This window comes from Rhizomucor pusillus, assembly GCF_041956525.1.
Source record: "Rhizomucor pusillus strain CBS 183.67 unplaced genomic scaffold VTP01scaffold_13, whole genome shotgun sequence".
NCBI lineage: Eukaryota > Fungi > Mucoromycota > Mucoromycetes > Mucorales > Lichtheimiaceae > Rhizomucor > Rhizomucor pusillus.
The window spans coordinates 268,709-281,611 of record NW_027192155.1 but is presented as its reverse complement, the minus strand read 5'-3'; the positions used below and the strand labels follow the sequence as shown (position 1 = coordinate 281,611).

Sequence of the window (12,903 nt, the reverse complement as noted above, 5' to 3'; positions counted from 1 at the left end):
GCTTCACTTTTAACAATATTTCATAAAGGCATCCTCATGAGACAATATCGCTGGCTGCTCTGATATATGAATATTATATTACTATAGTCGAAAGACTAATAAATATTGCTATACCGGTAACATTTGGTGTGATTTCCCAGCATATACAGCTTCATCATAAATCGATACATACAGTATATGCATAAATACCCTGGACGTTGATGGTAAAACATTGTTGCAAAATTGCACAGAACTGAATGCAGTACGAAGTTAAAGGGTGATTCCTATTTGATAATCGTAGTGGTCAACATCTTAAATTGAGCCAGTGGCCTCTCCTAGAAGCGTTTTCTAAAAGGCTCCAAATGCATTTCTAAGCGCAAGCTGGGGACGCTTCTTATAAAGATGTATCCGGCGATGACCATTTTATCTCTATTTTTTATCAGTATTTCTTGACCAACGCGAAGTTCCCTCTGGCCAGGCGCAAAGTGGGCTGCTATTGGGATCAGTAAGAGCACAGCGCAAAACAATGTCTCCATAAGCGCAAGTTATTAGGAAAAATCCTATAATATGAGCAATTAACATCGGACAGATGTAACATTGTACCTTATTTTTTCCATCATGGATACTTGCTATAAAACAACTTATTTCGAAGACATTTTCTCAAACGATTACGACACGGAAACACCAAACGCAAAGTTCGACGCTGTTAAGGATCATCATGCTGATTTCAAGGTGAACATCAGCTGGTCGACGCGCAACATCATCTCCCACAAGGAGGTCGATGGAGGCAAAGTTCGGCGCTATCGTAAAGTCTGCAACGGTTTCGCTTAATGTACGAATGACAGATGTAAATATTACAATAAACAACTGCGCCCAGCTGTCGATCTGGAGAGAGCTATGTCGATGCAGCTGGAAAAGCGGTGCAAACTTTGTGGTCATTGATTGCACCTCGACAGCACTTGTGATGAAACAGCACAACAAAATGGAAACGCCGAATTCAAACTCGTTGTTGGCATATTCCATGTCTACGCTCAACAGCCAACATGCCAGATCGAGTTTAACCCTCGATATATCGAGGGATTTGGTCTAACACATGGCGAAAGCATGGGGAGGCTGTGGTCCAGTCTTGATAAATTCGTTCCCATGACGAGGCCTATGAGCAAAAGTAGTAGAAACTTGCACTTCATCAGGCACTCGATTTTATACGGGAGGACCGCATGCAAAATATCGGTAAGACTGTGCATTATCAAGTAATCCCTTCAAACCTTCTATTAAGTGCCACCATTTATTACATATCTTAGGCAATCTGCTGAATTCAAGTACATTTATGCAGAAAAGGAGCGCGACAGATTGCATAAAAGTTTCACGGACGCACAGTATTTTGAACAGTAGTTGCGGTCAGAGCGTCAACGACACAAAGATCTGATTAGCAACCCAGAATCCTCGGTTGATAGCGTCATAAACCGAACGTACAAGTACTCCTTGGAGCTGAAGAGTTACTACAAGCTGAAGTAAGCACAAATGAATAGCTAACGATACATATCACTATATTGTTTTGATATTCTGACATGGTGCAATTAAATATTATCATGGTAATGACAGGCATGAAGTCAACGAAGTTCATCCCGAAGAAATGGCAGCCTTAGAAACTACTTCCAGGAGTACTGCGAAAATTGCAAGCTAAAGATAATTACTTGCGTAGTTTGGGGACGGCGCTGTCATCGCAAAGGTGGAAGGAGGATTCTAAAGAGTACTTAGAGTACATGGAAAAGGACCGGCGCATTCAGCGTCAAACAAATCATTGCTCATATCCGCTCGAATGCCCCGGTTCAAGATAGCGATGGATAAGAAATTGCGTGCGAAGAAAACAGGTCAGTATGGAAACTCCATTACTGTAGGCTCTAATCAAAATGTGCTTATGTTCGTTATTTTGGTTTTGCCATGAATAGGAACGAAACTGGTCATGCGCATAAGCATCACATTGAAGTAAGACCACGCAAAAAGCTTGCCGACCTTATATCTGCGTACCATTCTTTGTCCTCGGTACAGGCAGACGAAAGACTTGATTTACGGGATGTGCTTAACCCGGTCAGCAACTTCTGGAGCCCTGGTAACATGGCAGATTCATCCGCTGTAGATGACTATATGCTCTACAAACGGGCTATAGAAGAATCAAGCTGATAAAGGTACGGTTGGATTTCCTGGAATGATTCAAAATTTAACGTAAATCCTTGTAGGCCGATGCTCGTCGATTAGAGCTATACATAGAACGACGATCGACAGAGCTTGCTGATACTCTCCAGCTTGCAAATGAAGACGCCAATGGTTGTCCTGGGCACCAGATAGTTGGAGAGCAATATATTCTGAAGCAGATGAAGCTTAAGTTTGAGACTAGGGCTCAAAATCTTCGGCACATGTTGAGGCACATCCTTGAGGATGATTACAGCAGCATATACGCTCTGCAAGAAGAAGATGAATGCGAAGCATTCCTTCGTGATGAAGAAGTAGCGGATGGAGATCTTCAGCTCATAACTCAAGAAGAACGGTGTAAAGCATTATTATCCAACAAGACTGCATGCAAGACTTTCAAATCTCAACTTCCGTCCTTCAACGCAAAACGCTTTCGCAGCAAAGGTTACATGAATTTATTCAGCCAAGCCGCTCAAGAATATGAAGAAACCGTGAGAAACCATTTTACCGCAAATTTGGTTAGAAGTACATCTTGCTTCGACTCACAGACGAGAAGGACGAATTCTTGATCACTGCTACGGTTTCGGAGAAGGCTTTGGCAACCCCAAGTTTGCGCAGTGCTGGAGATGGAACCTGGCAACGAGATCAACATACCCAAGTTCGTAAAGGACAAGGATAAACTGGCTGCACACTCTGACAGGATTATAAAATTTCTTAAAGCGCAGCATCATTAATGCAATTCCCGAGAAATATACCCCATGTATGTACAAAATCCTGCAACGCATGGAAGAGAAGTATTCATCAGGGAATAGATAGATATCTAAGGTCGAGATTGCCTCTTTCCAATTTGTTTTATCCTGAAGCGAACATCCTAAGAAAAGCGCGAAATCCCTGTTTTGACCTTTCCCTGTAATAAACCACAGCTGTTTGAGTTATTTCCACTCTGATTCTACGCAAAACTACGAACATGTGCTTGCGAGTTTGGATTTAACTACAGTTTTGCATCTGTTCATCAAGAAGAATAGGGCGTCCTGAAACTACGGGCTCACCAGGGCAAAGATGATATATGTAAATATATCGATTATATCCGGGGACTGCAGGGAAGCAGCCAAGTTTCCTTCGTTATCGAGCATCCTCCTCCCCATCAACCACAAGTGACTCGAGGTTTCTCCTAGACAATCAAGGCAAGGGACCACGGAAGCCAACGGGATGTTGTTTCAGCCTCGCATAGCTCATCATTGTTGCTCCAGGGATGCCCTGCAGCAGCAGCAGCGTCCAACAAGGGACCATCTGTTTTGTCTAGTATATACGCACCCGTAGCCCTCAGGATGCTTCAAAGGGACGACTGCTAAGCAGAATAAGCAGCCAGAAAAAAAAGGAGAGCACATTGCTGGTTACATCAAAGTAAGTATTTGTTTTTCCAATCAAAAGTAAGACAGGGACGGCTGAGGAGGAAAGCAAAAATGGAAAATTGGAACAGGCACCGACCAGTCCAGGACTCGAGTTGCTGTTGTTGTCGGTGTATATACAATGTTCCTGCGATCACGTTATAGATTCTTTTCCTTACGACATTCAAGCAAGGCGGCAGCAGCCTTGCGCTGCAGAGTGCTGCCGACCACCGTTACCCCAACAACATCAACACAGCCTGTAAGACAATCGATCATAAGGCGATGGGCAAGCACCGCGAGGACGGAGACCAAGAAGGGTGGTGGTGATGAGAAGAACAGCAATCTGTCAGCAGGCATGTACACGGCGGCCATATTTATATCGATGCTTGGTCTGTCGTACGCGGCTGTGCCGCTTTACCGACTGTTCTGTGCGAGCACGGGGTACAGTGGTACGCCCCAGACGGATGCATCGCGATTCTCGCCCCAGCGTCTCGTTCCTATTGAAGACGACAAGAAAAAAAGGATACGTGTGACGTTTGAGAGTAACACGTCGGATGCGCTGCCGTGGTCGTTCAAGCCAGAGCTGCGCGAGATCTACGTCGTACCAGGCGAGACAGCCCTGACGTTCTACAAGGCAAAGAGCAAAGCAGACGATGACATTGTTGGCATCGCTACCTACAATGTGACACCCTACAGAGCAGCCTCATATTTTAACAAAATCCAGTGCTTCTGCTTTGAAGAGCAGCGGTTATCACCAGGCGAAGATGTCGACATGCCTGTGTTCTTCTTCATCGACCCTGATTTCCTAGAAGACCCATACATGAAGGATGTAAATACCATTACCCTTAGCTACACATTGTTTAATGCAAAATATGCAAAGAATTTGACACCGGGTCAAGCAAATTAAATAATTATTATAAAAACGGACAAAGAACAACGGACGGAAAAACAAGTGTTGTATTTTACAAGTCGAGACAGGGAGTTGTGAGAACGCGAGGAAAAGATGAAGGGAAATCGGTAGACGAGAACTTGTAGAGGCACGAGCATGATCGCCCTCGAGATAATTTGCGCTGGGCGTATGACGAAGAGGAGGAGGTGGATGATGATGCTGACCGTTGTCGCTGCTGCGGCTTTTCGTTCAATGATATGTCCTTTGGATGTACAATGGGCATGATGAGGGGTGTCGTATCTGGAGGAGGCGGAGGCGGAGTAGTAGTAGCATTGTTGCTGCTGCGGGTAAAAACGGATGTCTGGCGGTGCATTGATGATGATGAGGATGCTAGCTGTGGTGGTCGTTTTCCCAGGGCCTCGTCCGGTGGTGGAGGATGACGCCCTGACTTCCATTGATGGAACAGATTCGCAAAGAACTTCTTGTTGCCTGGAGGGGAGGGTGGTGATCCCTTTCGCGGCTCGGTGAATGACGATCGATGACTCGTGACTGCAGTGGAATGCGACTCGGCAGAGCTCGTCGTGCTCGTGATAGACTCTGAGGACCTGTATCCGCGCAGAGGCGGGCGCAGAAGCAGGGATGAGGAGGAGGATAAAGCGACGCGAGACGGGGAACTGGGAGGAGGAGGGATGATGTCTAGCCTCTCTAACCACTTGTCGAGTACACTTCTTGATTCGTTGATTTGTTGGTGCACCAGCGCATCCACCCAAGTATTGAGTTCCTGTTGCGTCTCCGCCTGAAGCAAGAGATAAGAGCGGTCGGTCTTATTCTTTGATAAGAGTAGGAACGTGAACGGTCGTTTTGAATGCCCGTGCGTAAGAATGACCTGGTAGTTGTCAAGCTCCAAAGTGTTGTGAGGCACGGTGTCGCCTGCATTTTTGTAGTATCGCAATTCGTTGCCATCGAGCACAAAGTATCGCCGCAGCCATGATTTGCGAAGACCGTGCCGCTGCTTCATTAGCCAGCCTTCGACGTGCGATGATGGGTATGTAGCCATGGTGTAGGTATATTGTATAAGGGTATGGTCTTCCGGATAAAAAGAAAGAAACAAGAAAGAAGTGGTTTAAAAAAGAACAAGAAAGAACAAGCACGACATTGACATTTCCCTTTTCAAAGTTAGGCATGGTAATAATAAAGCCAAAAAAGATTTCCCACCGTTTGCAGGCAGCAAACCGCACCCCTTGAAGGGCAGTTTGTGCTCCACAAACTATGCCAAGTTTAGCATTAGTTCCGCGGCTAGGCGCTCCTTACTCTTGTGAGCCGTTTGAGCAACAATGAATTCTTGCCAAGTTTGGGCCATATCTTGATCGCTCGTTGGTGCGACCTACATCTCGTCGTACACAGGTATCACCGGCGCTCAACATTGGTGCGAGCGAGCTGAGCGAGTATATGCGGGAGATAGAACAGTTACGTGAAGAATATGTATGCGAGTGACGTACATTGATGATAAGCAGCAACAGCAGCGAAGACCCTCCTCCCGGCCCCGATCACAAGGGATGTAAAAGGAAACGGAGGCGAAGATTAATACATTGGGCTTGGGACAATGCGTTTCCATGTGGGAAAATAAGTAACTCTTTATTTTGCACCCCTTAAAATTCCTGGAAGGAAAAGGAAAAGAGATGAGTGAAAACAACCAAAATCCTTCTCGACTACTCCATCCCATGACCGGTTAAAGCACTTAAAAGGTAAACTGTGTGAAAACGCACGTTGCCACGCCTTTTTCTGGCACGCCACATTATACGTGTCAAACGTTGCACTGCATACCAATTGCATGGACTTGGTTCTTTTTATTCTTCTTGTCATCACAATGAAGCTCTCCTTCTCTCTCCTTATTTTTTCAATACAATCAGCTATGACTTTGTAGATGAAAGCTCGGTAGTCGCTGACGGTGGTATTTGCTGCTTTTCATTGGCTGGCTTGCTTTTGCCATTACCATTGTCATCGGTCGTTGTCGTAGTGATTATCTGCGCCGAGAAAGGAACATGTTCTGCTGTCGTGGAAAGAGTAGGGGTTTGAGGTCCTGAAGGTGACGGTCGCGAAGGCTTCGGTATAGGTGTAGCAGTGATAATAGGTGGTGGCGGCCCACCCATTATTTGCTGGTGCGCCAATTGCTGCCGTAACGAATCTTGCCGTGGTGGAATGACTCCTTTGGATGTTCGTTTGCTTTGGAAATCGTCGGTAGGTGATGTTGCCGGGGACTGTTCCGTGTGTTGGCCAAGTCCTCGGAGTCCACAGCCGATCATGGTGTCATCAATTGCGCCCGAGAGTGCAGCCATGCCTATTAAGGTGCTAGCGACGGATGTTTGGTTTTCATCTGCAGTGGTATTGGATGGTAGCGCGGAGGAGATAGTCTGTTGCTGAGATGTCAACTCTGGTAATGGAGGTATCTGAGGTGGCTGCTGCTGCTCCTTGACGCCCGTATCAGTCTCAAGCTGGTGTTTGCTGCTGGCAGTTCTCAAGGGGGAGGGTTGGTGATGAGGCGGTTGAAAAGGTGATGGTTGAACGTTTCTTCGATTAGGTGTTAACGAAAGTGAGCGTTGCAAAGTAGATGCGCTAGGTGGAGGTGGTCGTGGCGTTCCATCTTTCCAGGATGCAGGATAAGCATTCTCATAAACGCTGGCAGCTGCAGGTTCAGGATTGCCACCGAGAGCTGATGGATGCAGCGGTGCCGTCAGAAGCATTCCTCCGCTGTTATTGAGAGAAGTAGACGAGGGGATAGCAATGGGTGTTGGCCCAGGTGGTGGTCGACTAGGTGATTGTTTTGGTTTGTTCTCAGCGCTGATAAATAGCGTGTGGTGATGTGTGACGAGATCCTCAAATACCGAATCACATCGCCATTCTCCTGGTACTTCTGCGTTGTTGTGGTCGTGGAAAATAGCTGGCGTAAATACGACAGAGAGGTTCTGCATGTTCATTTTGTTTACGTCGCTGTGCTTGTTAACCCTTAAAAACAATTTTCAATGCCTGAAATGTGATCCGCAGAGAAAGCAATAGACTTACTGTGCGAGATGGCGTACAAGCACATATAATGTATCGCGGTGACTTTTCGGAATAGACGAGAGCTTGTTGGCCAAAGCTCCCAATCGTCGCTGTTTATCCAAAGCTAGTAATATGCCCGCATTAACATTCAATATTCATTACAGCAGCATGTCGTTACACTTACTGGCATATTCCATACGGCTATTCACGCTTAAGCTGAATAATGGTTCCTTCAGCTCTCTGAGGTATATTTTCAGCACGGACGCTATGGTGACCACATCGAATTTAAGTTTCTCGAGATCGATGCCTTGTTCATTCTGCTCGAACGCGTATTTCAAAACATCAACGTTGCTTTGTCGCCCTGAAATTCGGTATATGCCTTCCTTCTGTAAACCTCCCATTTTTTCGACGGCTTCAATGCATTTAGATACGACAAGCGGCACAGTCCTGTTGTGTTCTGCGGCGTAGGCTTCCAGGGACGTTCCAAACAAGAGATCTAATTGGCATTCTATTAATCAGTCTGCTCAAAGTCCAATGCTCGGTCGGCTTTACTTGCCTTTGCATTCGCCGTGATAAAAGTTCTTGTAGTATATCTGCGATGGCTTGACAAAGCCACGTTTTTGGTATTCATTGTTGAATAAAGAAATGTCGCGTTTACAGTCCATCATGTCAACCATTCCCGCAGCATGATCTATGAGCTTAATCATAGAGATTTGAGTTTTCGCGGTGTCTCCAACATGGCAAGTATGATTACTTACCCGCCTTTCTTCGGCAAGCGCTGCACGTTCAGAAATCAAAACCTCCCGAAGGGCAGTTTGAGTAGCATTGGTCTTATCGCGGAATACAACTTCAATTTGCTACATATCCCTTTTAGCCGTGAAAATTCCAAGCAAAGACAAAAAAGAAAATCAAACAAACCTCCAACGCAATACCAGCTTCTTCAATTTGTTCTCTTCGATATTTCTCAAGTGTTCGGATACCATCTCGATATTCCAGATCTACGGGGGATTATTTTGTTTAGTATCTCGATGTTTCAACATGCAGCCAGATAATTTACCTGCATTGACTATTTCATTGGAAATTCTTGCGCACTTTGCATTTTGTTTCATCAAGTCTTGCACGGCAGCTGCAGCCGTGGCATTTGCAATTTGGGTGCGCATCTGTGCCATGAGGTTGGCCATACCCTTTTTGAGCGTTGTGTCGTTATTCAGTGAAGAGATTGAATCCGAGTCTCGCCCGCTATCACTCGATAATCTTGGCCGCGGCTCTTCCACTGAAAGTCTACTGCTGATTTCGGTTTCTCGTCCTTCTGCATCGCTCGTTGGTGTCTGTTGCTGTTGTTGTTGTTGTTGTTGTTGTTGTTGTTGTTGCTGGGCTTGCTGTTGATGGAGCTGCTGCTGGACTATCTGCAGTTCGCTACATTTGTGCCAGTACGTTTTTTGGAGCTGTCATTTTTAAAAGTTACTCGCTTTGTCTCTTTTTACGGTGTATCCACAATCTCTCGTCAAGTATTACCTTTACGATATCACGAGTCCTGTAATTTATGTATCGCGCGTTGCGATCACTTAATCTCAGTTTGACCTTTTTCCTTCTGCTCTCTTGTGCTTCCTGAGGTTTTACATGAGCGAACCCTGGATGTTATCAGAAACCGGTTCTCTGCAAAGCAATCACCTTTACATCTGATAGCATTTTAATCTTTGCATTCATTGAACGGATAAGGCTTTGACGAATATTGATAAGCTGATTGATCGATACTTCGTATTGGAGTGTTGCTTTGCGAAATGTCGTTTCTCCATCGCCGAAACAGTTGAATGGTTCATTTTCCAAGGCTGCCTGTGTCCTGCTGATTTTGGCCAGGCTGGTAATGTAGGCTTCTTCGGCCGATACACTAGAATTCCATATCATCAGCTTGCTTCATATTTGATGCAACGCTGCAACTCATTTTTACCGAGCCCGAAGTAAATGAATAAATCGATCTAGGTCGGATATACTCCACTTTAACACTTTGTTGACATACTCGTGGTGACTTTCGATATTGGGTATCTAAATCCCGAGCATATTGGGTCAGTAACACGCGTTCATCACCGCTCTTCCGCTTCTTGTCCGAGATACACCAGTTACTTTGCCCATTGCAGCGCATTTGGGGAGGGCAGGGCCTGAGCAAAGGGGTGGCGGGCGGAGGGACAGGTAGTAGCTCGGGTGGATGACGAGACTTACTTCGGTGTCTGGAACTTGAGACACACTGCGTCCTCTTGGTCTATGCATATTCGCAATTGAAGAGCGTGGAGGAGGAGCAGGTTGCTGATCGGTAAATGGTTTTACTTTGTGTTTCGGACGAGATGACACTCGGGGCTAAGTCTCCAAAAAGAATGCTTCGAATAATAGGCTGAAATTGAAAAGATGGAGTTCAGGTCACCGTTAAGGCAAGGCGCGTAAATGTTCTCCTACATGTCTTGCTATTCAAACAGCTTGGCAAATGTGAGAATCACTTGTTTCTTACCAATCCGGCGAGTTGAGCACTCAGCCACGTGAAAACACATCTGGGGGGTCAAGTGCAGTTCGTCATATGTATTCTGCATTTTCAGTGGGGTTGTAAAAAAGCGATGTTGTCTTTCTTGGTTTCGCGTAAGACGATACCAAAAATTGAATGCAAGTTTATGAGATTCTTTATTAATTCGAGGCTGCATCCCATCAAATTGGCTTTTTGCATGGTAACTGACAATTCAGAGTATTACCAAACGTCATTTCTGTTTCTGGCAACGCGGTATGACGCGATGTCTTTTTATGCACACAGCAATGCTGAGCGACAATGACCAAGAATTTCAAGTTGAGAACGAACTGTTGAGCCAGTTCTATTTAATTAATATCTACGTTTAAATTTAATGCGTAGATCAATTGGGCTGATCAGCAGCGTCGACGTCGTAACTAGTCCATTCTTGTGGATGGAATCGTCAGGGAGACTCCATGTATTCTTTCGTACTACAAAGACCTTTTTGTAAGATCACGTGTCAGCTGCGCATCTTATCCCAGCGGATTCCTTAAGAAGCATTGAGAGTACTACGCGCTGCTCGTTGAGACTAAAGTTCAGACCAATACATTGGCGGCCGCCACCTCCAAATGGCATCCACGATAGAGAATCAATTTGATCGGCTTCACCGCCAGGTCGGAAACGCTCGGGGTCAAGCCTTTTAGGATCCTTCCAGACATGAGGGTTGTGATGCACACTATCGAGATCCACAGTGACAGGTGTACCTTTCGGTACAACGTAGCCACCTAGTTCACAATCTTTGGCAGCGACTCTTGAAAAAACGCTGACCAACGGAGTGCTCATACGAAGAGTCTATCATCAGTGTTATAAGTGAATTTGGTCAGTTCTCGAAACCTGCAGATAATTGTAACTCACTTCTTTCATTACTTCATTGATGTAGATCAACTCTTTTGTCTGTTCCACGGGTAGGGTAGACATCCTCCTTGTCATCACCTAAAACGGTAATTGCTACTTCGCGGGCATTTTGTTGAATATCCTGCGTAATACCAGTTGTTAGTCAAGACTGACACTTGCATTTCTCAAGGGGATTGGGTTGTCTAATAAATCATACCGGGTTCACAGCCAAGTAATAGACAGTATTGCTCAAAGCAATCGCAGTTGTGTCGTGACCTGTTCGAGCAATTATCAGTATATATATAATTTTCGAATCCTTCCACTTCAATGTCATATCACTTGCCAGCAACAAAGAAGTCAGCCACGTTGCTCTGTAAGATGGTTACAAGAAAAACGGCGCATTAACAATTAAAGCATCAAGGCAAATATGCTTACATCCTCGTCTTTCCAAGACTTCAGCGTTCGCCATGGATCCTTCACCTTGCATTTCCGCCTCGAGCATGAGCGTCAAGAGATCCTTCTCATTGTCATCGAGGTTGTCGCTTGCCTTACGGCCTTCCTCGAGGACTTTACGCTTCTCCAACACAATTTGATAAATCATATCCAAAAGTTCCGAAATAAGACGCTTTGTGCGACGGGATTTTGTGAAAAGAAACCCAAATGCTGCTCCGTGGCAGGGAAAAACGTAAACAATGGATCACGGGTACCCTTGACAACATTGTGGTAATGGACAGGCCAAGCTCCGTCAGGTTCTTCTATACTTTTGAAATCAAAATCTACAGCAAGAATAAGTTTAGAGTTGGAGCCATGAGTCTTTTGTGTGCACAAAGATTACCAAAGCTAGCCAATCCAATGATATCAAGAGAGAGACGCCCTACTAGGTTAAACCAATCGAGATTCTGGCCGTCCATGGCGTCTATAATATCGAACAACTTTGAAGTCATGCGATCGAAGAGCTTGACGGCATAGCGCGGTGGAAAGCTGGATTGGCTACCTAAACACAGTAGATGTTATTATATATGCTCACCCATTGTGTTGTACGTCGCCCTTACTTTGCGCTGTCTCTTCCAAACTTGAACGTCGGTTTCAAAGACCAGATTGCTGCCACCATGGCTTTACGCGAGTTTGTTGAAAGACGTTTCTTCTCTTCGTTTGTTGTGATCGCTCTTTGGAAACACATCTGGTCATAATAAAATATTACATGAGATAAACCTAGATACAAGAAAGATTCTTCCTCGTACCTTGCTTGTACAGTACCGTTTTGGCAAACTTTTGGTTTGCAACAAAAACCGTCCATCCGAATCGGTCTGGGAGTTAGAGCGTCAACTAGTCAGCGCAAATACTGGCACCTGATAATATCATGATTATTCGTTGTTACCAGATAAATGCCAGCCTCGTATTCCTTTAGAATAGGCATCACATTCTCGTTCGAGTAAATACGCAGTGGTGTTCTTTTGACGGCTGCTTTGAGAAAATTGAAGTAGCTGACAGCAGGTATGTGGCGTAAGGCTCGTGGTGGATGTAGGATCCTGTCGTATGCGAGATACAACACTGCGAGCGCAGCTGCGGAGCTAATGGATCACTCGACTTTGCATTGGTCGTGATGCATGGTAACAGTTGTTTTTCATACAGTTCAATCAAGTGCTCAAAAGGTGAACTGATGTATGGCGCCACTGATGAAAGTGCAAAGGACGACATAACTCTTGCAAAATGTAAATCGTTCTTGGGCAGCTATCCCAAATTTTATAGTGCATACTTAAAAGACAGACAAAAGCATCGTCGGATGCTATTTCCCCGAGACCCGAGAATGGATGATCATTCATCCAGTGCTTCCTTTCTGAAAGGTTGTTGATCCTTGCTTGCTGCTCCTACAATAACTAGTCAGTGATTCTCTGATATATTTCACTACATAGTCTCTCAGCAAACTAATTGACTAGGTCTCGGGTGTATCATCCAGCTACGCAGGTTTGTGTATCAAATTTGCTTACATTGATCCTTAATCAGGACAGCTCCAGACACTTCAAACGCTTAATTGA

At 45.2% G+C, this 12,903-nt stretch overlaps 6 protein-coding genes across 6 annotated transcripts; 3 read left to right on the top strand and 3 right to left on the bottom strand.

The window, feature by feature from the left end:
* Nucleotides 1–597: 597 nt before the first annotated feature.
* VTP01DRAFT_2493 (uncharacterized protein) lies at nt 598–1,663 on the top strand (the record flags this gene model as incomplete). Its single annotated transcript, XM_069380960.1, has 5 exons — nt 598–784; nt 953–1,116; nt 1,170–1,209; nt 1,382–1,490; nt 1,582–1,663. The coding sequence occupies 5 exons, from the start codon at nt 598–600 to the stop codon at nt 1,661–1,663; spliced, it is 582 nt and encodes a 193-aa protein (XP_069237269.1).
* A 257-nt stretch (nt 1,664–1,920) lies between these two features.
* Nucleotides 1,921–2,848, top strand: VTP01DRAFT_2492 (uncharacterized protein; the record flags this gene model as incomplete). The annotated part of the gene is made up of 4 exons (XM_069380959.1): nt 1,921–1,965; nt 2,029–2,112; nt 2,217–2,660; nt 2,693–2,848. 4 exons carry the CDS (start codon nt 1,921–1,923, stop codon nt 2,846–2,848), a joined length of 729 nt encoding a protein of 242 aa, XP_069237268.1.
* Nucleotides 2,849–3,699: 851 nt separating this feature from the next.
* VTP01DRAFT_2491 (uncharacterized protein) lies at nt 3,700–4,464 on the top strand (the record flags this gene model as incomplete). The annotated part of the gene is made up of 1 exon (XM_069380958.1): nt 3,700–4,464. One exon carries the CDS (start codon nt 3,700–3,702, stop codon nt 4,462–4,464), a length of 765 nt encoding a protein of 254 aa, XP_069237267.1.
* Nucleotides 4,465–4,519: 55 nt separating this feature from the next.
* VTP01DRAFT_2490 (uncharacterized protein) lies at nt 4,520–5,503 on the bottom strand (the record flags this gene model as incomplete). The annotated part of the gene is made up of 1 exon (XM_069380957.1): nt 4,520–5,503. One exon carries the CDS (start codon nt 5,501–5,503, stop codon nt 4,520–4,522), a length of 984 nt encoding a protein of 327 aa, XP_069237266.1.
* An 853-nt stretch (nt 5,504–6,356) lies between these two features.
* On the bottom strand, nt 6,357–9,750 carry VTP01DRAFT_2489 (uncharacterized protein; the record flags this gene model as incomplete). Its single annotated transcript, XM_069380955.1, has 11 exons — nt 6,357–7,449; nt 7,507–7,609; nt 7,670–7,981; nt 8,042–8,183; nt 8,244–8,342; nt 8,404–8,483; nt 8,543–8,930; nt 9,001–9,093; nt 9,157–9,373; nt 9,434–9,528; nt 9,703–9,750. The coding sequence occupies 11 exons, from the start codon at nt 9,748–9,750 to the stop codon at nt 6,357–6,359; spliced, it is 2,670 nt and encodes an 889-aa protein (XP_069237265.1).
* A 736-nt stretch (nt 9,751–10,486) lies between these two features.
* On the bottom strand, nt 10,487–12,565 carry VTP01DRAFT_2488 (uncharacterized protein; the record flags this gene model as incomplete). The annotated part of the gene is made up of 10 exons (XM_069380954.1): nt 10,487–10,825; nt 10,920–11,009; nt 11,085–11,143; nt 11,303–11,441; nt 11,492–11,643; nt 11,703–11,857; nt 11,920–12,047; nt 12,109–12,174; nt 12,246–12,438; nt 12,498–12,565. 10 exons carry the CDS (start codon nt 12,563–12,565, stop codon nt 10,487–10,489), a joined length of 1,389 nt encoding a protein of 462 aa, XP_069237264.1.
* Between the last annotated feature and the right edge of the window lie 338 nt (nt 12,566–12,903).